Here is a 22457-nt window from a genome sequence, read left to right on the forward strand (position 1 = left end):
CGATCTACGGAGTAGAAAGTCCGAAATTAGTCCTCCGTCGCTGGATGTGCCGGATCATCCCGCTCTTCAGCAGCTTCCTCTTTCAACCTAGCGGCAACCTATGTTGTTGGTTCTAACATCTCTTCTGACCCTGCCCCTGGAAGATATGGAGTATGTGAAAACAACGCAGCCGGAATAAGAACTGCCAAGCCAACGTTGGTTGCTTGCTGAAATGCATGTTGGTTCGTCCGAGCGACGGATATAGACGAGCGCCGTTCGTGCATTCGGAGGAAACTCCTCATGTGAGGTTATATTCCGTTGGAACTTTTAGCCATGGGACATTCTGACAAGCTGAAGATTGCTAAGTGGTTGAAGATTGACAAAATAACAACTCACACGAGTCATTTCGAATCTAGAACAAAACCTAAGGTAACATGGAGCCAGACCACCCACTAAAAGCAAAAGTTCCTTGTTCCGACCATCCGGTTCTAATATTCCAATCTTGCCTATTTGGTTGCTCGCTGCTCAAGCATAGCTCCTCTGCCTATCATAGTATCGCAAAGGGCCCGGCAGTCCGCTCTGCAAAGCTGTTCAATTGTCTCTCTCACCACAGTTCTGGCCTTTTCCTCACTGCACAATCTTTTTTTTCTGAATACATCGTACGGTCTACAATGGGACTTCCCACTATGCTATTTTACTGGCGTTTGGTCCTTCTATTGTTTACAGTCGCATTTGCCAACCTGTTGGCGGGGAAACATGAAACGATCCTTTACAATCGCCTCCGACAGTTCATGGTAGATTGATAAGATAAAGTCGCCATTCCAAAAACGTGCCCAAGGCCATGTGAACTTGAATAATTTATGAAGGATTCAACCGTGTCTCGAAGTTAAAGGCCCTAAGAGATGCAAAAGGCAAGCTCCTCGGATGCGTGGACAGCCAAAATATGAACAATTTGAAACCAGATTACTCAATGGCCCCTCTCTTAAAATGCTTAAGCTCGAAGACGAAAAAGCCGTTGGGGCTGCGGTAGACGTAATAGGATTCAAAGGAAAGTTTCTATATACAATGGTCTGGGGTCTTCCAGCTGAATTCGGTTATGCCGCGCTCATGGACGAAGTCGAAGAGGTCTCCAAGCCTGAAAAACGGCACTCCCAACGACGGCTTATTCAGACAAATTGAAGATTTGCTCCGAATCGTGGAGAATAGCCGGCGTATAGACGATTACCTAGTCACCTTAGACGACTTTTAAACGATTGTGAAACATTCTCGTAACCATACCTTAACACCTATAGGGTGCTCGACACAGATAAGCAATCGCTACAAACGCTGGCTTCCAAATTTTCAGAATTATAAGCCGAAACAACAGACCTTCGTAAAGGGTTCAAGTTATCAGGTAGTGAGAAAGAACTTGGCCCATCTGCTTGCTATCAACACAGCCAAGGAACTCAGTGATAAGCCAGATCTTACCTTCGGCAAATGTCCAAAACAATCAACAACTGTTCATGTATATCCTGGTTCGGTCATCCGAAAGGGGTGGATTCCAGACCAAACCCGGATCCCCATCGATTGGAATGCAGTTGTGGTAATTATATTTGGCACGGAGCCATGCGTTGGCCATCATAAGCCAATCGACTTTTTCTCTCCAGCTTTGAACTTGACACAGGAAGTCGGGTGCAAAGATTGAGGCGAACTGCTTGGATAGTTCTGGTCGCTTGTGGTTGGAGCAGCCCTTTTCAAAAAGAGCGTGAAATTTTCTTAGCCGATCTTCGTCGTCAAAGTCTACCAGCTGCACTGGCGAATCGAGAAGTATACCAAATAGGCCAGACTCCGCAGCATGCTCTCTCTTGGCGTGAACACAGATGAACATCATGGTAGCAGATAGAGAGACTCTTGTAAACGGTCTCTCTGAAGAAGTCGCAAACTCGTGGTAAGGGTCGTCCGGGTTGGGTTAGTTATGCTATCTCTTGTATATCAAAATGTGTATATTTAGGAACATCATCGAGTTCATGTGGCGGCTTCAAGTTGAATGGGAAAAAATACTCGGCTCTTAGCGAAAGTAGCATCATATCGAGTCGATAATACCCCTCGTCGAAGAATTCCATGACGATTTGTAAATCATCACCCTCCCAACAAGTCATGCTGTCGCAGTTGAGATGATAAACGTCCAGAAGAGGCTGAATCCATATCCGCCCTAGATTAAGCCAATAATCCATCGTGACCATCTTCCCCCATCGCCTGACGATCTCTCTTGATTCGCGACAGACCGAGGCAATGAGTGGTGGGGCGGCATTTTGGAGAGTCGATCGTACAAACCAGCATTTCTGTTCCTTGCGGACTTGAGTAAGGGAAAAAGGATCATCTCTTTGCACGACTCGATGAGGAAGACAGTAGAACCAAATTCTCAGGCGTAGTTCTGGAGGCAAGAGAGAAAACTGGGGGAATTCAATTGACTGCATGTGTATTTCCATGGCAGGCAGGTAGATGTCATTGAGACGAGAACTACGTGATAGATGGGGGAAACAAAATTTGTCTTATGGATGGGGTTTAACACAAGTTAAATACTCTGATGGACATTACTAAGCTTTCTGTAACATATCACGTCAGATATCAATAGCTCAAATGCATACCGAGGTTGGTAGGTATATATAGATGTCTCACAACCCGCTTTATCCAAAGCATGAGATCTCTTTGCAAACACTTTCAATATTAAAGATGCCTAATCTATTCAATTATAAGTCAATGATATTCAAATATTTTACGAAGCCCTTCACAAGCGATATATCAATATCCATCGTTTGACTCTTCAACGTTTCGCCCTTAGCCACGAGAAAGCGCACTGCTATGACCAAACTTGTCATCAAATTCTTGAAGCTGCATTAGAATGCGCTCTTTTGCTTTAGTTTCGGCTTCAAATTCGGTCTTAGCTCCATCTTGTTCCTGTCCAAGGCCGGGCGGGGGCCGTTGCTGTTGGTCGATCGGTATCTGCTCGATGCGGCCAAGAAACCGGTCAAGGTTATAAGTGGGGTTATCGAGGAAATGGGGGATGATGGTAAGTTGAGTGTTGGTCGTGGTATTTCCGGAATTGATGCTGCTGCTACTTAGTGGTTTGTATTAGCGAGAGTATCATTGAGCAATTCATTGCAAATTGTAGGTTGATTCAGGATTGGTGCGATATCTGGCAACTCAAGGGCAACACTATTTTAAAGGAAATACTTACGAATTGCTGCCATCAATCGAGCAAGAGGACGAGGACATGGTTGGAAAACTTTGATAATTGCTTGACAAAAGTTACTGAGAATTGGCCGATAATGCTTGTATAAGGTTGTCAAATCAAAATATAATTCAATACGCAATAGAGTGAATGAATAGATGCTGTATCGTTGGTGAAACGAGATGTAAGGGTAGAATAGAAAGGGTAGAATATATAAGGGCAAGCAAAACCTTGCTAATGGTGGCATCAAACTGAACGTGCTCCTCCTTTCTTCCCTTCTCTGCAAACTCCCCTATCACACACACACTCTCTTTTAGCCCGTTTATTTGCAGGTGAGGTTTGACGAAAACTAAGACCTGGCTCTAATTCATAGGGGGCACCAATCAGGGGCAAGAAGGGGAGCTTTGAGGCTGAATGTATATACATCTGCTGTGTGTTCCATACGGGTACATGCACCTACTAATGTTGATGCAAATTTATAGCTTCCCCACACAGAAATGCACGGTTCAGTTATAACGGTCCGCGGGGCTGTATCCGTTGGACAGGGGACCCATGCGCTACTTCAGAAGAAAATGACACCGAGTTTGGCGGATGAGTATCTCTGCAGTCATAAGGATGCATACACCATGGCACAAATGTCATCAAAATCATCTTAAGGATACCTAACGGTATAGAAGGAGATAGAGTTGACGCCTAGAAGATACGATAAACCATCACATATCATCTCACTGAGAGAAACAGTGCATATTGCCACAGGAGGAGCCTCAGCAATGCAAAGATATTGGTACTTTATCCAGTAAGCAGCCACTAAACAAGGCGAGTGTTTGCCTTGCAATACATCTACGTATGCACATATACTCACAAGGAGTGTGCTGGCAAGGGTGCTACAAGATCCTATTGGAACGCGTGCGGCTCGGCCAACTATTTCAATGTCCAAAATATTCCTGCATCTAATTAAGGCGTAGCATGTATGTCCAATCAATATATTTACTATCAGATATACTTCAAAACTGTCAGCCTAAGATCTGGGATCCATGTATCAAATTGGGCATTTACCGGATGCCAGGTCCGGGAAATCTACAGGGGTATATACGCCGTTTGGCGGCAGTCCACTTATGTGTACGAAATACGGGGTGTATATGGAAGCTGCCTACTACCCTATGTAAATCAGGCTTGCAGCCTCATTTTTAGCCAAGATTGCCCGTGGAATTCTCAGTGTGAGATGGCTATCGGGCTATTCATGTAGAATGAAGCCGTCTCTTCTTCGATAGATTTACTGTGAGTAGGATCCCTCTCCACTGTTTGATCTGCTCCAATTTCATAAACGCTTTCATAGTGGATTGAATGCAAGCATCTGACATTTACACAGAAGAGAAATGCTTGTAAGAGTGGGATAAACAAGTGACAGGGGTCGGAAAGAAGCAAGACCTGATGATCCGCGGAGGAATCCAAACGGCCAGAGGCTTTGAAGGATCTCCAGCGCTTGTTTTAGGCGGGGTTTCATGGTCCAGCTAAGTAAGGATGGGAATCCATTCAGTTGCAACGGTATGGATTGTTCCCCGGCGATAACAGATGCGACTACCGATGCACCTAATCGCGATTTGGAACTGCGCGAGTTGTACTCGTATCTATCAGTCTATTTAAAGACTATCTGCCATTTATCTCAGTCCCATATAGGGAGACGTTGCAGTCAATTCTTTCACCTCATTCATACATGTAGCGTATGACTCAATGTCATTACGAGATCGCCCTGGAAAGGCTCATGTTCGCTGCCTTCATAGCTGGTGCCGTAACAATAAGTGAGTAGTAGCCAGGCTAAAGCAATCACCCGCCCGTACCCGCAAGACGCCTCAACGGTCGCGATCCATGTGGGATTGTACTATCATGAACTTTTGATTGGGTATGGGCGAGTGTTTGTTTTCATTACATGCATTACAGGGTACCGCTCGGAGTAGCCGCAGAAGCTCAGCTCTTGTACGAGCAAAGGCAGGGCACATATGTGGCTTCGAACTTGGACAAGCACAGACCGAAAGTAAAGATTTGTTTCCATCAGGTCTCCTTCTGCGAAACCCAGCTGATCGCTGCACGGAACATCTTGTGCACAAAACTACATGTACTAATTCACCCTCTCCAGCGTACCATCTGTCTTGATCACTATCATGAGTCGACGGTCAATTGCAAAGGCTTGCTAATAATCTTGACCTGAAACTCTCCGTAGCCGCCAGACTAGTTTCAGGCATCAAATCCAGGATTGACGACTGAATACCACCGCGAATGTATCCGCGGTTGGCCCTGGGGCACTGTTCCGTATGCAAAGATCCGTTGGCTGGGGATCTCCCAATAGCAAACACTCCAAACCGTTTCTCTTCAGCTCTATTATTCCAAATTCTGAGAATGCAGCCGAGTTAGTGATCCTTTGCCTGGTCTTAATCACTTTTCCTGCAGCCTCTTTTGCTTTCATCTGACGCAGGTTGACAGCAGGCAGCCATCACGCACCATGAAGCTAACAATAAGGCGAAGAAGCTAGTGAATCTCAGCCTCTAGAGCAGGGATGAAGAAGTGCACGTGTTGCAAAGAATTGCATTATTCATTGTGCATGCATTTCTATTCTTGGCTCAGCTGTGAATGATGGTTGAAGAGAGATGGGCCTGATACACGTGGTGCAGCGACAGCAAAGGCGTATGCATCATCTGCTTTTGGTCTGTTGAGCGTCGTGTCATCAAACGTGGGCCGCAGTGCTGATAGCTGAGAAAGTGATAACGGGCGATTTTTAAACAGTTGAAACTGCGAAACAAGGAGTATAAAGGTAGATTCTCAAACCTTGGCCATCTACAAAGTTCTTACACCATCATGAGTGAATTATTGCTGGCGTGTATGGATTCACCCCAACTTTGCGCATAAGCGCATGCATCAGAGACTGTATTGTCCATTAGTTGGCTAATAGGTTGGCCCATTCCCTACTATATGCGGTATGGATGTTTCTTTGCCGAATAATTTTGCGATTCTCCAGATCAAGGATTCACGTCCACCGCTGTAGGCAGACACCATCATCTCGAGTGCTCCGTGAGGTAAGTATTTGTACCAAGTTGCGTCTCCTTTTGCTAGTATGCATAATGTAGGTATAGAATTTATTTATACCCACTGGGCCGCAATTATGGAAGAAATTATTCACATGCCTAGAGGTAGTTCTTCTGCCTGTGGCGTCTCTGGAAAGCATCAGGTTGAAGCTTGAGTGATGTGTGCAGTCAATTCATTGGGCCGCAACAACCACCCAAAGCAACGCACTGTAGGCGTACTGTAACACGCCCTGAACTACAGCAGGTGGCGCCCGCTAGACTCAACCACTAACTTCCCCAGCGCCTTCCACTAAGCCACCGGAATTCCGCATCGCACAGTACAAACCGGTCAGGTACCAGCTGCGCCTACTGTGGGCCAACATGTACCTCATTCACATGGCACGAGTGGTTGATGCCTTCAAGCTTAACGGTCTGATTCGATTCGCACGACTCCAGCCCTCTGTTCTTTCTTCTCTCCGCACTCATAAGACATCGTCTCTCTTTTCTCCTCTCACCGCAGCCAAACCTCTCCTCCTCCTCCCACCCATCTTTACGACCGTTCCAACATCATCACCGTCATCTCTCCATCTGCACTCTGGCAGCAACCCGCCGCTTCTGCTGCAGTCGTTTCCTCCTTCTACTTCCTTCGTTTCTTCAGCAGAGGCACATGCAGCTTTTAGTACGTCATCGGCAGGTGGACTATTTTAACTCTTCGTACCCAAAAACTTCCGAGCTCGTTGGGCAGCTCTCGCGCACGACAATCTCGAACTCTCCGTCCTGCATGTCGCCCTAAATTACGCACTCCTGCTTCTTTCGGACGTCTCCAGCCCTCATTGCTTTTTCCTATTCCCGTTTGTCCGAGCGACCTTGTTCGTCCCCTCATCCTCTAACGTCCATCATATTCTGCTCATCATGCACTCCTCTCGCATCAAATTCGAGATTCCCGATGAACGAACGTTTTCGCCTTTTCCCCGCCTCCCGCCTGAGCTTCGTCAGAAGATATGGAGAGAGGCCGTTTCAACCCCGGGAATGAGCTTCGTCAAGCTGGAGAGCAGGGGCCGCAACTGGAGATGGGTGTCGATGAACAGGCCATTTTCGCAGGTGACTCCCGATAATGCCTCCACTAAGAGCGACGACCTCGATGAGATAGCCTTGGAGGTCAAGAACGAAGTTGCCCCAAGGAGGTTGTGGGATACGCGTCTTGTGCCCATATCAGCAAACAAAAAGTCCGACATTTCCAGCTACCATGGCCTCAACAAACAAATTGCTGCACTCACCATAGCATGTGGAGAGTCCCTAGACGTAGTGAGCAGCCTGGTACGCAAAAAAGGCGCCGTTCGCACGAGTAACGGCAAGCTGCTAGCCTTGCCAGGCTCGTCTGACATCATCTTCCTGGAATATTTACCTTCGGAGCTCTTTGAAAGCGGTTGCAGCTACGATATCGACCCCAACTGCCCCAGCTTAGACAATATTCGACGGGTAGCGGTGCGATACTGTCACCAGTGGCAGGAGAAGCCAGTGCCGTCAGTATGTCCGTTGTGCGGACTCGTCCATGAGGCAGCGAGCAACAGCGTGGTCTATCCGAATCACCTATACCATTTCTTGGCAAGGCATTTACCAAACTTGGAGGAGTTTTATTTTGTGGATTACTTTCTTTTGCGCAAAGCTGCGCAGTCAAATCCCAGTTCCGGTGAGTATTATAACCGTTGAAGCGCTTGCTACCATGATTCCCTGCAACATTTATGCTCATACACAACAGGCAACTTGCCACAGCGCAAGTACAAATGTGGTCCCCGAACATACTACGAAGCAGACGACAAGACTTGGGACGTGAAGCCACAAGTTCTTCGAATGCAGGAGTGGCTGCAAGACAGATTCATCCGCTACTCCAAGGCAAGCCAACTGAGTCGTCACCAGAACCCTGAGAAAGTGAGGTTCGGCATTTTGGCATGCGAGTGGGATATTGCCCCGCCAGTATCGCTCAAGACACAATATATACCATCAACTCCAAAGGGTCGTAACAAGCGTGTGATTTACGAAGATCATGCACTACGTCGACAGCGTCTGCGCCGGAAGTCACGAATCGCAGTGCCGGTGGATTCCAACGCTGTGGCTGCCAATCTGCCATTTGTTTTCGGCAATCCGGACAACTCATTTGACTTTACCTTTGAGGTGGACTGGAGGCGGATGTAATGGCAGTTGGACCTGTAACTTGGCTTGTCATTCAGCAATCAGGTGATTTTGTGGATTGGATGATTCATGTCACGGAATGGAATCCGGGGCTGTGGCGCAAATGGAGTACGGCTTTTTCATCACCCATGGTCAGGCAAAGGAAACAAGGGAGATACGACCTGTAAAATAGCAATATTGAGATTAGAAATACCCTATGAATTGGACGGTTATTATTGTTACTTTTGTAGATTACACTTTTTGTACTATACATTTTCTAATTGCCCACTTTATCACAAATGTGCCAATCTCTATCGAAGTCTATTTGCAGTACCTAATATTCCAATGCGCTGTGTGCATCACAAGTGGTATACCACATTTTGAATAGCTTCCCAAAATGCTTGCGGGTCCTCAGACATGGGCAAATGCCCTGTGTTGGGAACAATCCTGAGTTCAGTGCCGTCCGGCCCGTAGAGGCCCTTGAACCCATCCATTGCCTTTACCAGCACTCCATTCGCATCTCCCTCTCCGACCACAAACACACCAGGGACAAGGCAAGCGGGCATGTCAGGCTTCATGTCGTAGTCTGAAAGAGCCGTGCAGCTGTGTTTGAACCCCTCGACGTCGTTTTCAGCAACCATGTTGGTCATGAAGCTGACTATCTCGGGCTTTTCCATGGACGCGGGGTGGTACCAGCGAGCGACGGTGCGGTCGGCCAGGTCTTTAATGCCCCGGCCGGAGTCTTGCTCGGCCATGGCGACGCGGTCTTTCCATGCTTGGGAGTTTGCGGGGGATGAGGAGGCGTTGAAGTCGCATGCGATGAGCTTGTGAAGGCGGTTGGGATATTTGAGGGCGAATTTGAGGGCTGTGGCGCCGCCCATGGATACGCCTATGAGGGTGTGTAGCTTTGGGATGCGCAGGGCGTCGAGGACAGTGAGGAGGTCGTCGGCGAGAGTGTCAAGAGTTGCGGAGACGGGAGGCTGTGGAATAGAGTGGCGGCCGCGGGTGTCGTAGCGGAGGATGCGAAGAAGAGGGCGGTTGACCTTGAGGATCTCGATGAAGGCGTCCCACATGTGGAGGGAGGTGAGGAGAGAGTTGCAAAAGGCAATGGTGGGAGCGTCAGGAGCGGGATTTCCTTCGAGACGGTAAGGGATGGAGAGGGAGTCTGGGGTGGTGATGTAGGAGTTGATGATGGGAGTTGGGCTGGCGACGGTGGAAGTCTTGGAGTCTGATGAAGTGAAGGAGGCCGGCGCAGGGAGTCTCGACAAATGATCCAGGTCTCTTGGGGCTGGACCAAAGGTGTAGAAGAGAGAGTACATGCGCCTGTTCCTGGATGCGACGGACTTCTCAAAGTCGTCATTGCTCCAGGAATTATCAGTAGCAGCCTTTTGCTCTGCTTCCCGGAGCCCGTTTTCTCTGGCAAAGTCATGGAAAGACAAGTACTTTGTGGGCTGATCAGGCTCCAGACTCGAGGTCTTGAACAGACGAGTCCTTAGCCAGCCGGGGAGCTTGGACATGAAGCCGACATGCTCCTCGACGAACCACTTCCGGAACAGGTCGCTCGCCTCGGGTGTATCCTTGAGGGTAATCTCGGAGGTTACAGCCACAAGACCTTCTGCCTCATCGTCTGTCAGCTTCTCAACTGGCATGAAGAGCGGAGATTCCTCGACGTGGACCAAGTCGTAGAAATACCGCTTCACATCCACCTGTCCGATGGTGTCGGCTTCTCTCGGAGAGCGGTTTGCACGCAGCGTCAAGTACGTCTCGGTCTCGAGATGCGCCATGTCCGTGACATCGTAAGCAGCGAGGAACTCGGGCTGCTTTCCATCTGCAGCTCGATAGCGGAGGCCGTTGGAAAAGATTTGCGGGAGGCGGAGTCGAGTTGGGCCGTGTTCGTTGTTGTACCACTCGTGGAACTGGTCGAGTGAGAGGCCTTCGCGAGGCTGCATTGTGACGTAGAGGTTGCCGGGGGTTGCCATTGTGAAGGACGGTGGTGCGTTTGCTGTCAGTAAATCCTGCTGTTTTTCTATTCAAATTTTCCCCTCTGTCTCTTGAAAAAAGTAAGAATAAAATCAAGAGAGAAATATTCTATGTAAGAGTAGATGTTTAGAAAGATGAGTGAGTTTTGAACCATCTTTTAAGAATGAGGCACTGCCGGGTAAATATTCTATCGGGCTGGCTTTGTCCCCCGCCATGTTGGAGCTTCGGCAATTGGAGACGGAGCTGGAGCTGCCCCACGTGGCCGGAAAGATTCGCCGGATGCTGGCCGGGGAGTTACAGCGCGATCCATATTATTAACCAACTAAAGGAGTCTAGTGAGAGCTAACAACTCTCTTTTTAAATCAACTTTCAGCTTCTCTATAATATTGTGTTAATGTTTGTTGATCATTTTGATATATATGAGTGTGGGATACGGAGTAAATCACTTTTGATTAAATCTGACAGCAGATGCGGGGATTGATCAGGCGTCATTCACGTGCCACGTACAACCTGGAAAGAAGCAAGCACCCACCAAATTACTGCACCAATCCTCCTCGTCCATCTCGCAGCCACCAGACTCGCTACACCAATCCTCACCCTCCGCCTTATCTACCGCAAATCAAACTGAAACAACAAACAACGGCCTCTCGAATCAACACGTCGGCTCTCTCATCCTTCCACGCCATCTCGACCGCTACTTAGACCGTGCAGGTTGCATCTCTCAAGTCACCATGCAGCAGCTCGTCCACAATGGGCTCACTTTTGCAGGCATCAACCACACAAAATGTCCGTTTGCATGGCCCGTGCAACCCACTCTGGCCTCCTGCATGGGATGGCCTGCTGCCAGAGGGTCAAGAAGCATCCCAGTGGAGTAAACGAAGGGGATCTGGGCTCGATTCCACCAAAGAGCCTTGATCTACCCCTCTTTGCTGCGTTCACGCTGCAAGGCTGCGCGAATCGAGGCCCTTCTTGATCAACCGTCGTCGGCCACCCACGCTAGCCGATTTTCCTACTCCGTGGGCGAGCGGGAGAGATCAACTTTAAGAAGCCGTTGTTGGTCGCCTTTTTTTCCCCCCGTTTCTTCTTCCGATGCCGTGAGGCCACCGAACGGCAGTCGTTTCCAGCAGGCACCGCAATGGAGGTGTCTCTGAAAAATGTTCCCCAGGGCTTGTCGGATGATCAGCTCTATACCGAGCTTGAGCCACATGTGAAAGCTCTTGGTATCCTTGATTGGCATTGCGATAAGCCTTTGAAGAGGGCTCATGCCTGGGTCACCTTTCTCAGAGAGGCTGATGGGAAAAAATTCCTCCAAAAGCATGAGAGGATCCCAGGCATTCCATCGCAGCCTACAAGTCTCCAAAACCATCGCGGCCGTTTTATATCCCAACCCAGGGATATAGCAAGGCTATTCCTTCTCAAGACACCGATTTTCGTCAGGAAGAGCGATAGATCGGTGGACAAAACTATTCTCATGCACCTAGAAATCCAGAAGGAAGAACGAAAGTTGGAGCAGCGGAAGCCAACAGTTGTTGACCGCAACCCAAAGGCACCTGTTATCAGCACACAAATTCGCCACATCACATGCGGCAAGAACATTTTTGAACAGGAATCGGATACTTTGATATTTGTCGAACAGAGTGGCCTCCACGCCCGGGGTGTGGCCAAGTTTGGACGCCGCACGTTGACGCTCACGCTCTCCGACGAATATCGTGTTGATATCCCTTATGATGTCATCCAAGATCTTGTAGCCAGTGCATCTGATGCATCAATGACTCTCGTCCTGACTGAGGCACCGAGATTTTATGCCAAACAAATTTACTCACAATATGTCAAATGGGCGCGACAAGCATATTTGGGTTTATGGCCTTCCCATCCAAAGTACGTTGCTCACTGTTTGGTCTACCGAATAACACTTGCCTCGAATTATGCGGAAACTCTCGAAAGCCTAAGATCTCGCAACATCATTGTTGTTACGAGGCAGCATTTGCCCGTGCGAATGAATCCTCGGCCCTATGAGGAAGATTATTCTACCTGCATGACTAGGTTTGAAGGCTCTATACAAAACGCTGGTGCTTCGAGATTACGACTGCTACCATTTGCTATACTGTTTCAGCTTCAAGCTTTAGTGTGGAACAACTACCTGCATCCAGCAACGGCGCTGAAAATGCTGGAAATCATGGACAGAATTGCCAAGGACTGCAAGAGAGCCGGCTTGCCATTGCCATTCACCACTGATTCAATGAAGCAGCTCTTTCAGAAAATTCCGTATCCGTGCCCCGGGGTAGATCCGCAAGATCTTGCCGCGGAGAAGCTGGTCGCAGATGTGATAGAAGGGGAGCAAATGCAGCGAGCAGAGGATCCAATGCGCACCTCGCCCTATGGTCCACAACTCCCCGAACATCAGGCTTGGGTATTGAAGGTTATGGTCACGCCAACTCGTATTATGCTGCATGGGCCTGATGGCGAGAACAAGAACAGGGTCCTGCGGATGTTTCCACAGCATTCGGATTACTTCGCCCGAGTCATATTTGGTGACGAAGACGGCCAGGATCTAGCCTTGCTACCCAGCGTGAACAATTCAGCAATATTTGAACGATACCGGAAAATCATGAAGGACGGTATTCATGTTGCTGGTCGAAAGTTTGAGTTTTTGGGGTTTTCGCACTCTTCTCTCCGCTCTCACTCAGCGTGGTTTTGTGCACCCTTTGTCGACAAGATGGAGCTGCAGAACAATGACAGCATCATCAGGTCGCTGGGTGATTTTAGCGACATTCGGATTCCCGCAAAATGTGCCGCACGTATCGGGCAAGCCTTCTCCGAAACGCCTTACGCAGTAGACATTCTCAAGTGCGGCATTGGGATCAAGTACATCCCCGACGTGAAAACAGCAGACGGAAAGCGAGTATTCAGTGACGGGGTTGGTACCATCTCGTGGGATGCCATGGAAGAGATTTGGGACCGCCTCCCAATGAATAATTCGGCGCCAACTTGCTTTCAAGTCCGCCTGGGAGGGATAAAGGGAATGCTTTCGCTCGACTCCAGGCTCAAGGGCAAAGTGATTTGCATACGGAAAGAATCCATGATGAAGTTCCCAAGCTCAGACCAAACGACCTTGGGCATTTGTGATACAGCCTCGAAGCCGCTGCGCCTTGTTCTGAATCGCCAAACCATCAAGATTTTGGAAGACATGGGGACAAATTTTGAATGGTTCATAGATCAGCAGAACAAGGCCCTCGACGTGCTTAGAAATGTCACCGCCTCAGCGTCAAACACTAGCACCTTTTTAGAGTCCCAACTGGTGGGCACCAATGTGGGTTTCCCCAAACTCATCAAGTACTTGAACAAGGTTGGGATCGATTACCGGCGGGACAAATTCATGAAGAAGGTTGTGGATCATACCATCCTCCGAGAGTTGCGTCTGCTTAAGCACAAGGCACGGATTCCTGTGGACCAAGGGGTGACTCTCTTTGGCATCATGGATGAAACGGGATTTCTTGAAGAGGGCCAGATATATGTCACTTTTGATTCAAGTTACGACAAGGCCCAAGGTCGAGTCAAGGGGTCACTCAAGGATGGGTTTGTGCTTATCACGCGCTCACCAGCCCTCCACCCCGGCGATATCCAACTTGCTCAAGTAATGACACCCCCCCATGGCCATCCGCTCCGCGACTTGAGAAACTGTGTGGTCTTTAGCCAGAAGGGGAGTCGCGACTTGCCAAGCCAGCTGAGTGGAGGAGATCTCGATGGAGATTTGTACAGCATCTTCTGGGATCCCTTTGTCATTCCAAAAAGCTACTTTACCCCGGCCGATTATCCAAGAGTTACTCCGCCAGCGTTGGACCGAGTGGTGACGCGCGAGGATATTGCAGACTTTTTTGTCAAGTTTATGGAAACTGATATCCTAGGCATGATTGCCAACCGACACCAGATTTTTGCAGATTTCAAAGATGAGGGAACAGTTGACCAAGTATGCACGAATCTCGCAGAGCTGCATTCAACCGCAGTCGACTACTCCAAGACGGGTATTCCTGTGACGATACAGCAGCTGCCCAAGGCACCGCGCCTACGCCCGGATTTGTGAGTGCCATTTGCAATTCCCATTTCCCCCCTCTCGTCTTGTTCTATTGAACATGTGATGCGAAGATAGCACACTAACTCTTTATTTTCTATATAGCCTTGCGCCTGCTCCCCCTACTCGCTTGTATGATCGCGGCGAAGTAAGCCATATCGGAGATCCCGAATCGGACGAAGATGACGAAGATGGGATGGGTGCTAGTAAGAAAGGATATTACAAGTCTCAGAAAATATTGGGCGAATTGTATCGGGGCGTGGATGAAGAAAAAATCTGGGGCCAAGATGTTCAGCGCCCCGTTGAAATGAGCGGTTCTTCTCTATGGGAAGACTTGAACAAGCACGTGTACGCTGCTTTAATGGAAGAAGGATGTGTCGCATCAGATGTCGACTATACACGTCGGGTTGAAGAAGCATGGAAGCTTCGTGAATTGTACGATTCCCGTGGATCTCTCTCTCTCCCTTTCTCAAGATTAAGTGGCTAACTTGAGTTGAAATAGGTATCAAACGCAAGTGTCCAATAGCATGTGGCAGTTTTCGGATAGCCCTCGCGTTCCCATTAGAGAAGTGGAAGCTTTCTGCGGGTCAATTCTGAATCCCAAAGGCAGCCAGACGAGGCGACAACGAGACTCATCCATCAAACTGAAGGAGGAGATGGACAGGATCATGAACTTTTTTGCGAAGCTTATCCGCGATCGCAGCGGAGGCGCCTTGGGGATTGCAGATGATGCGGCGTCGGTCGCAACTGAAGATGACGGGCAAAGTGAGCGAGAAAGAATGAATGCTGTGGAGCTGTGCTGGGCTTGTGTGATTGTGGGAAGTGAGCAGGATAACAAGGGACAGAACTATGACGATAATGAGAAGCCGCTGGAGAGCTTCCGAGTGGTGGCGGCGAGCTGTCTGGTGAAGGAACTCAATGAGCTACTGACTAGAAAGAGGTCCGGAAGGGTGGGAGGCTATGTTGGGGTTCGTTCTGGGCCTCGATACCATGGCGCGTTGCCAATGAGGTGATGATGTTTACTGAATTCTGAGGGCGATGGGAGTGTGGGTATGGAGTATGTGTGGCTCGCTCTGTTGACGATAAGAGTAGTCGAGGGTGGATTTGAGATGAGACATGATAAGGATGGGATGAATAAGAATGACAATGATGCTCTACAGTCTGAAGAGTAAGATACATGTAGTGAGAGTACAAATAGCTTAGTATGAAGCAGCTAGGAGTCTGTCTATCTATTGCTCAACTCGGCATGGGGATTATGAGGCACAATATTGACAAACAGACAAGATACCAGGTCGCTAACGTGTTGAGAACCAGCCACAAACTGCGCCACCGAGTTCGAGATGGGAAACCAATTGCCGAACGAGATGCAAGTGGACGTGAGGCTGGTGAGGGCTGTAAACAAGACTCTTTGCGGCGATTGGCTGCTTTTTAGAGTTGCCGCCGCAGGGATGGCGTTTTCGTCTGGCGGTTTTGACTTCTGCCAAACGCTGTACGAGTCTTATGCCGTCATCGCCTCTGCCTCTACCTCTGCTTCTTCATCGCATTTTATTTCTTTTCACTCTCATTTCATCCATTTCGTCGCGCGTTTTAGCTGCTCGTCCCAGCCTCACTTCGCCACCGCTTTTCGAATACGAACAAAACAAAAGCCCGTATCCATTTCTAGGCTGCCTCTTTCTTTTCTTTTTTTTTTTTGATAGCGCCAGCTGCCTGGTCGCAGCGGCAGCTGAAAACAGCCACTAGCGGCAAGGGGGGGGGGTGAGGCCGAATCTAGGACTTTTTCATCTGCCTCTAGGCCTCACGATGCGCCGTTCGCAATAAAACTCGGGTTGCATAAAATTGCGACCTCTCAAAGAAAAAATTGTTTTCTTTCGTTTTATCTCTTGTGTTATCAGGATCATTCGTTTGTTGTCGCCGTTTGGTGGTCGCTTTGTTGCGACGCCTTGTGGTTTGCCTCGGCCAATACTTTACAACGCCGTGGGGCCTACACTTTCTGCAGATGCGCCGTATTTCAACAGCGAGTGGATTTGGCATGACGATTTCGAACTCTATAATTAGAATTCCAAGAGGTCAACGAATACGTGGTCATACTGGGACCTGTCTTTCGTCGACAGGTGCTATATGAAGCTGGCGTCTCCTTCATCCCCCTGGCGCCTTGTGCCTGGAGCCATGGAGAATATGGACAACAATCAGAAATCGAGCCTGCGACAGAAAGTGACGGAGAGGCTATCTGGCAAGATTCGAACCCAGTCGACCCTCGGATATAGCATCTTTAAAGACAAGGTCCTAGTTGAGATTGCGCTGAAACCACTATCACAGCAACAGCTGAGCAATAGCCATGGATTCGTTCCGCGCCAGACGTTACTATCGTGCTTCTTGCAGCTTCCACCAGAACTGCAGTTGGAGATCTTGTCGTATCTCGACTTTGGAGACATCCAGCGGTTGCGGCAGACGAGTCGTCTATTCCGCGAAAGCCTCGACCATGGGCTGATGAAGAGCCTGTTTCCTCGTCTCTTTGAAGATATGCTGAAAACATGCTACATTTGCCTAACAGAAGGTGTGGAACATTTAATGATAATGGGGAATGCTCGGCATCAGCGATACCCGTTGACGAGTAAATGTTTCAGCTGTATCGAAAGACAGGCGGGCTTCATGGTCGGACGGAGATACACTCTGGTGAACTCGGAGACCGTTTTTGTGTGTCGCTGGTGCGGGATCCCGGTGACGTCGGTGATGGAATCGCGTGGGTCAGACTTTCATAGCTATTGCTATGAGTGGTACAAGGGAGCGCTTGTGCTGCATCATACGATCGGGGTGGTGCAGTGGATGGTTGTGATTGTTGGTTCGGCATTATGTTGGCATTATTTCATACGCCAGACGATGGTAACCATCCCTCTTGCGGTAAGTAGAGTCATCTTTTTCTTTGCATTTTGCTTGCCAGTGCCGTGGTATCATTTCGCCAATGCAATCAGCTAAAATGATGATTCAACAGCTTGCTTTTGTCATAGGCTTTTGGCCGATTATTTTGAACATGACCAGGGGACACGCCATGAGGACTTACCACTGGTCTATGATCACGGAGCTAATCATTCTGACTCTCTGGATACCGCCAATGTATGCAATTATCAACAAGGCAATTGTCAATCGATCAACAAGCGGTCTTCACGTGTCCCAGCCAGCGACTTCCGCAACGCTGGTCTTCATTGTGTTCAACATGTAAGTGGATTTATCCCTTTTGCTATCCTTAAGTGACACTGTCGTATTTGTTCGGATGCTTGTGCACTCTTGTGACTTTAACTCATCTTCGGTTAGCTGACTTGTGGCCTCAGGATATTTCGACTTGCAAACATCATTGGACATCTGACATTACTCTGCGAATGGAAGATGTGGCAACGGTCAAGACCTGGGATAAGTCGATTGAGGCGCATGGCAGGAAGGGTATTGATGGTGCTGGTGATTTGTGCCGATCCGCAGTGCTTCCGGCAGGATTACCCCGGAAGATGGTGGTTTAAGCGACAGCGCCGGTTTATCGTGTAGAGACGGATTCTTTTGCTTGTGAAGTTTGGATAGATGGGTTTAATCGGGTTTATCGGTACGACTGGGATTTTGGCGTTTTGGCGACAGGTGTGCGGCAATAGTCACGGCATATACGGAGTGTGGGTCAAAGGAGATATACAAATCTGGGAAACTCATGCATGTACGAGAACAGAGAAAGTGATTGAAACGGACATACGGGAATATGAGAAGCTGCGCACTGGAAGATGAGCCACAGAGCCAATGCGCAGGATGGGAAGAGCTAGTCACAGCATGTTGGCACGGCGTCTTGAGTGCGATTGGCCGAGTCGTTTAGTGGACTGGTCTATTGGCGAATAGAACGAAGATCCGCGGATTAACGACTGCTTTGTACGGAGGACGGAGGATGTGGGCGTTTTCTGGCTTGCATGGCTATCGTACGAGCGGCGCTTTAGCTTGGATCCAGATTGAGTGAGGACGGATGCCTGTGGCTGTGGGGTAGGACAAGGCAGGGATGGAACGGTTGTGAGAGTGAATTGACAGAATGTGTTATCAAAGGACACAGAGACTTGTTGATTACTATTGGAAGACTATTCATTCTTCTGAATCAAGGGCAGCAATAGACAGTTGTAAGCATGGCATAACTAAAGACTCAAGTACTGTACAGATACAGCTTCAAGCCCCCGAAACTTGTGCAGATCCAATTAAGATCAAGTCCGTACCAGTTAAGCTCTCGGGCGAACGGAAAACAGTGGGTAAGTGGATTCTGTGGGGAAGAAAGGGGGGGAACGAAATAGCGGCAAGTGGATTCAAAGCTATTAGTGGCCAAGGCAAGCCGGAAAATCTGGGGTAAAACAAGTTGTAAGAGAGAGAGAGAGAGGGAACATTGCTGGATTGTATGACGAGGGGACGGGGTTTTGCCTGTGGAGGAGCGGTATGGAGATTTCTGCAAGTGCGAGGTTCATTGACTGGCTTTTGAACGCTTTAGATACTGTGGGGGCCGGGGGGGCGGGGGGGCGGTTTGGTTAGTTGACAGCATGACCTGATGCTGGGGGATGCTTTCAGTATGGGGCACTGCGTTGGGACTAGATCTGGGGTAAGGAAGATGCAAGCTGATATCGGGCATCCGGGAGAAGAGCCCTGGTTCCGACTAGAAGAACCCTGGTTCCGACTATTTTGGGGGCTGGTTGGGTAATCGGAAGCTTTTGGGGGCTTACTTTGCAGCTGGGAACGAGCGTTGCTCAGCGCTCGTAAGTTTATGCGGTTGCGTGGCTTGGGTTTTTGTTTTCTAGTTTCGGGACAAAGGAGGGAGGGAACGAGCATCGGGGGGGTTTGGGGTTGGTAAGGGGGTTGACTGTACATATATATTCTGGACGGGAACTTGGCATACTGCGAGGGTGATTAAAACGAAGGTGTTTTGTTCTTCTCTTTTATTTTCAGATAACAATCCTCGAAGGTGAAAAGGATTGCTTCTATCTATCTCTCTCTTCTCTCAATTGGTCTCGTCTTTGTTATACCCAAGAAAACAAAATCACTATCAGCCATGGCAGACGAAAAGGGCAATCGAACCGGCGCCGACTCCGACTCCGACCGGGTCGAGGCTCTGAACAGGTTTCGCTCTGCAGCGAGCATCAGCATGACGCCAGAGTTGTTTGAGAAGCTCTACCTGTCGCCACAGAGCAAGGTCAAGGGCCAGCTGAGAGACACCTTTGGAAATCCGACGCCAATGTAAGATGCTTCATACCTTTGTCTCTTTCGTTGCTACCGTGAATGAAGTTATTAGATGAGGCTGACTTGTTATGTTTCTTGAACAGTGCTCTTGTTGGCTTTCTCATGGCCCTCACACCATTATCATGTAGTCTCATGGGCTGGCGAGGAGCAAGCGGCGGCGGCGCAGCAACAATGTATGTGTTCTCCACTCCCATCTCCCTCCCAAGTGTGACAAGGAAACAACAAAGTTTGCTAACTTATTTCATCACCATCTTCCAGCCCTGTATACTTCTTCCAAGCCGGAATCCTCATGACGCTCGGCGGTCTCCTCGAATGGATCCTCGGCAACAGCTTCCCGGCCGTCGTCTTTACCTCGTTTGGCACGTTTTGGCTGTCTTACGGAGGTGTTTTGAATCCGTCGTTTGCCGCGTTTTCTTCGTACGCGAAACCGGGCGAGGATGCTACCGAGGGGCTTCAGACCACTGGCTTCAATGCCAGTCTAGGTAAGCCCATTCCATACACACACATATATACATCGTGGCTTCTTGTGCTGATTATGTTATGAAAGGCTTCTGGTTTCTCTTCATGGGACTGCTTAGTCTTGTGTTCCTTATTTGTTCGCTGCGTACCAACGTCGCCTTCTTCATCATCTTCCTGACGCTGGTCATCGCTTTTGGCCTACTGACGGGGGCGTATTGGTCAATGGCGGAAGATTTCGTGGGAAATGCTCACTATGCAAACAAGTTACTTATTGTAAGTCTGATCTCTGATAACACCTCTCGCCGATACAAGATAGGAGCGGTGATTAACTTGTTTTTTAGGGCGCTGGTGCTTCGACTTTTGTAACGTGTCTGGCCGGATGGTACATTCTGCTAGCCATTGCGCTTGCCATCGTGGACTTTCCTATTCAGATCCCAGTTGGAGATTTGAGTAATGTCATCAAGGGTAAATCTATCAGGGAGCGATGAGCTATATTTAGTAGTTGATTTTGTACTCAAAAGCACGTACTCTTGTTCCATTGTCTATTTTATGAATCATATGATTTTATGTTTGTTTGGACATGAATTTCATTTTATATTAGGCCAAATACTGACATTTTTGCGGTATTAATGAAGACTTCTTCCAAATATTATCATTCATCTTTCTGTGAAAGTTGTCTCATAGAAGATTAATTTTGCACAAGTTATCGCTTGGTAATCCTTCTTATCACGTTCATACCGCCCACAGCACCACGTAATGCATTTCTAGCGGTAGAATGACAATTTTAATGCATCAGACCAATTTTGATAATGTTGTCTGCAACATATTAGATAGACCTTATTAGCAATACGAATGATGCCCGACAGCAGATACCTTCTACTGCATCCAGACGCGGAAATTCTGGACGATTAGCAAACATGTTTATGTTATGACACCTTCATTAGCAATGAATATTATGCCAAACGCCTCAGTTCAATATTATTATCCTCTTGTTGGTTTTGTCTTTTCTGTATCTACCATTACATAACTTATGCCAAGGGAGGTATAGTCTCTCCAATTTAATGCTTCATGAGCAACTACACCGCCAATCAAGATGCGTTCATTCATCTAGTAGGCTGCATTTTCAACATCGCTAGCTTCATTATACTTTTATGCACTCCAATTTTCATTCTTTTCTCGTAAAATGGAAGACGTCACAAGTACTGCATTCTTCCAGCTTCCACTCTTTTTCTTGATAACAACCAGATAATGTACAAGCCAAGACTAAACTCCCTGCCATATTTTGAAGTTGATAAATACAATAGATTGTCACACATGAGATTACCCGGGAATAATTCAAATTCACATGTCACATTCCGCCCGGCCCAATCCACCCACTTGCCTCTTCACCTCCCCCTTCCTCTCACCGCTCCCATGTTCCTAGTAGGACATAACGCACAGACAAAAGAAGAAAACTCGGAAGCAAACTCTCTCCCACACCCCCTCCTACCAGGAGTAAATAGCATAACATTTGACTCTCCCTTGGCCAAGGCTACTCAACACTACGTTCACCTTGTTGTTTCCCTTCCTCTTCAAGCAAGTTGCATCAAGTTGCATCAAGCTGCGTCAAGCTGCGTCAAGCTGCGTCAAGCTGCGTTAAGCTGCTCCTCATGACATCTGACAGCCACCCCCTCAATTCGGTGACCAGCAGCTGAACTAAAAATATCATTTCAACCTATTAGACAAAAAGAAAGAACAAAACATTTTCGTCGAAATAAAACTAGACCCCAACGCTCGCCTTGTCTTGGCTGCCTATTCATCCCCGGACTAAACCGGAGCCAGATGCACAATCGTATACTCGTACGTAAAATGAAACTCAGGACGCAATTCCCAGCCCCGACACCGCTGTATTAAACGAAAATGAACTATTCAAACAAGACTAAAAACGAGAAGCGAATATTGGTTCCTCCAAGCGCGCGAAAACAACGGTAACTCAGTCAGCTGATTGGCCACGTTACCCGTCCCACCAGAGCCTGCTTTTATGCATACAATATTATTCCTGGCTTAGTGGCCATGTAGTTTGCAATAGAGGCAATACTAGATAATAGCAAACAATTTCGGGCTCCCAATCACCATCTCAGCACTACTCGGCATATTGACGCCATCAGCCGCAGGCATTAGCAAAAATAGACGTGTCATTCTCTAGCCGCGGCACGGATACAGGCACGAGTACGGATACAATGTGTTATTCATTAAACGAGCTGAGAAAGGTATCGGAATTATTGGACAAAAAAAGCAAAGAAAATCGTATCAT

The 22457-nt window shown here is 48.2% G+C and overlaps 7 protein-coding genes across 7 annotated transcripts; 4 read left to right on the forward strand and 3 right to left on the reverse strand.

The window, feature by feature from the left end:
- Nucleotides 1-1468: 1468 nt before the first annotated feature.
- On the reverse strand, nucleotides 1469-2435 carry TRIVIDRAFT_195946 (uncharacterized protein; the record flags this gene model as incomplete). The annotated part of the gene is made up of 2 exons (XM_014094803.1): nucleotides 1469-1882; nucleotides 1974-2435. The coding sequence occupies 2 exons, from the start codon at nucleotides 2433-2435 to the stop codon at nucleotides 1469-1471; spliced, it is 876 nt and encodes a 291-aa protein (XP_013950278.1).
- Nucleotides 2436-2796: 361 nt separating this feature from the next.
- Nucleotides 2797-3234, reverse strand: TRIVIDRAFT_206733 (uncharacterized protein; the record flags this gene model as incomplete). The annotated part of the gene is made up of 2 exons (XM_014094804.1): nucleotides 2797-3073; nucleotides 3197-3234. 2 exons carry the CDS (start codon nucleotides 3232-3234, stop codon nucleotides 2797-2799), a joined length of 315 nt encoding a protein of 104 aa, XP_013950279.1.
- A 3924-nt stretch (nucleotides 3235-7158) lies between these two features.
- On the forward strand, nucleotides 7159-8656 carry TRIVIDRAFT_184533 (uncharacterized protein; the record flags this gene model as incomplete). The annotated part of the gene is made up of 2 exons (XM_014094805.1): nucleotides 7159-7951; nucleotides 8006-8656. 2 exons carry the CDS (start codon nucleotides 7159-7161, stop codon nucleotides 8437-8439), a joined length of 1227 nt encoding a protein of 408 aa, XP_013950280.1.
- A 118-nt stretch (nucleotides 8657-8774) lies between these two features.
- On the reverse strand, nucleotides 8775-10394 carry TRIVIDRAFT_39447 (uncharacterized protein; the record flags this gene model as incomplete). Its single annotated transcript, XM_014094806.1, has 1 exon — nucleotides 8775-10394. One exon carries the CDS (start codon nucleotides 10392-10394, stop codon nucleotides 8775-8777), a length of 1620 nt encoding a protein of 539 aa, XP_013950281.1.
- A 1136-nt stretch (nucleotides 10395-11530) lies between these two features.
- TRIVIDRAFT_10390 (uncharacterized protein) lies at nucleotides 11531-15435 on the forward strand (the record flags this gene model as incomplete). Its single annotated transcript, XM_014094525.1, has 3 exons — nucleotides 11531-14472; nucleotides 14570-14899; nucleotides 14967-15435. Coding segments are annotated over 3 exons (3741 nt in total), but the record flags the coding sequence as incomplete, so codon positions are not given.
- A 1402-nt stretch (nucleotides 15436-16837) lies between these two features.
- TRIVIDRAFT_119364 (uncharacterized protein) lies at nucleotides 16838-17368 on the forward strand (the record flags this gene model as incomplete). Its single annotated transcript, XM_014094807.1, has 1 exon — nucleotides 16838-17368. A coding segment is annotated over one exon (531 nt), but the record flags the coding sequence as incomplete, so codon positions are not given.
- A 2149-nt stretch (nucleotides 17369-19517) lies between these two features.
- Nucleotides 19518-20652, forward strand: TRIVIDRAFT_39409 (uncharacterized protein; the record flags this gene model as incomplete). Its single annotated transcript, XM_014094808.1, has 5 exons — nucleotides 19518-19702; nucleotides 19789-19878; nucleotides 19964-20187; nucleotides 20253-20437; nucleotides 20506-20652. 5 exons carry the CDS (start codon nucleotides 19518-19520, stop codon nucleotides 20650-20652), a joined length of 831 nt encoding a protein of 276 aa, XP_013950283.1.
- Between the last annotated feature and the right edge of the window lie 1805 nt (nucleotides 20653-22457).

The sequence above is a fragment of the Trichoderma virens genome (genome assembly GCF_000170995.1).
Source record: "Trichoderma virens Gv29-8 chromosome Unknown TRIVIscaffold_91, whole genome shotgun sequence".
NCBI classification, from domain to species: Eukaryota; Fungi; Ascomycota; class Sordariomycetes; order Hypocreales; family Hypocreaceae; genus Trichoderma; species Trichoderma virens.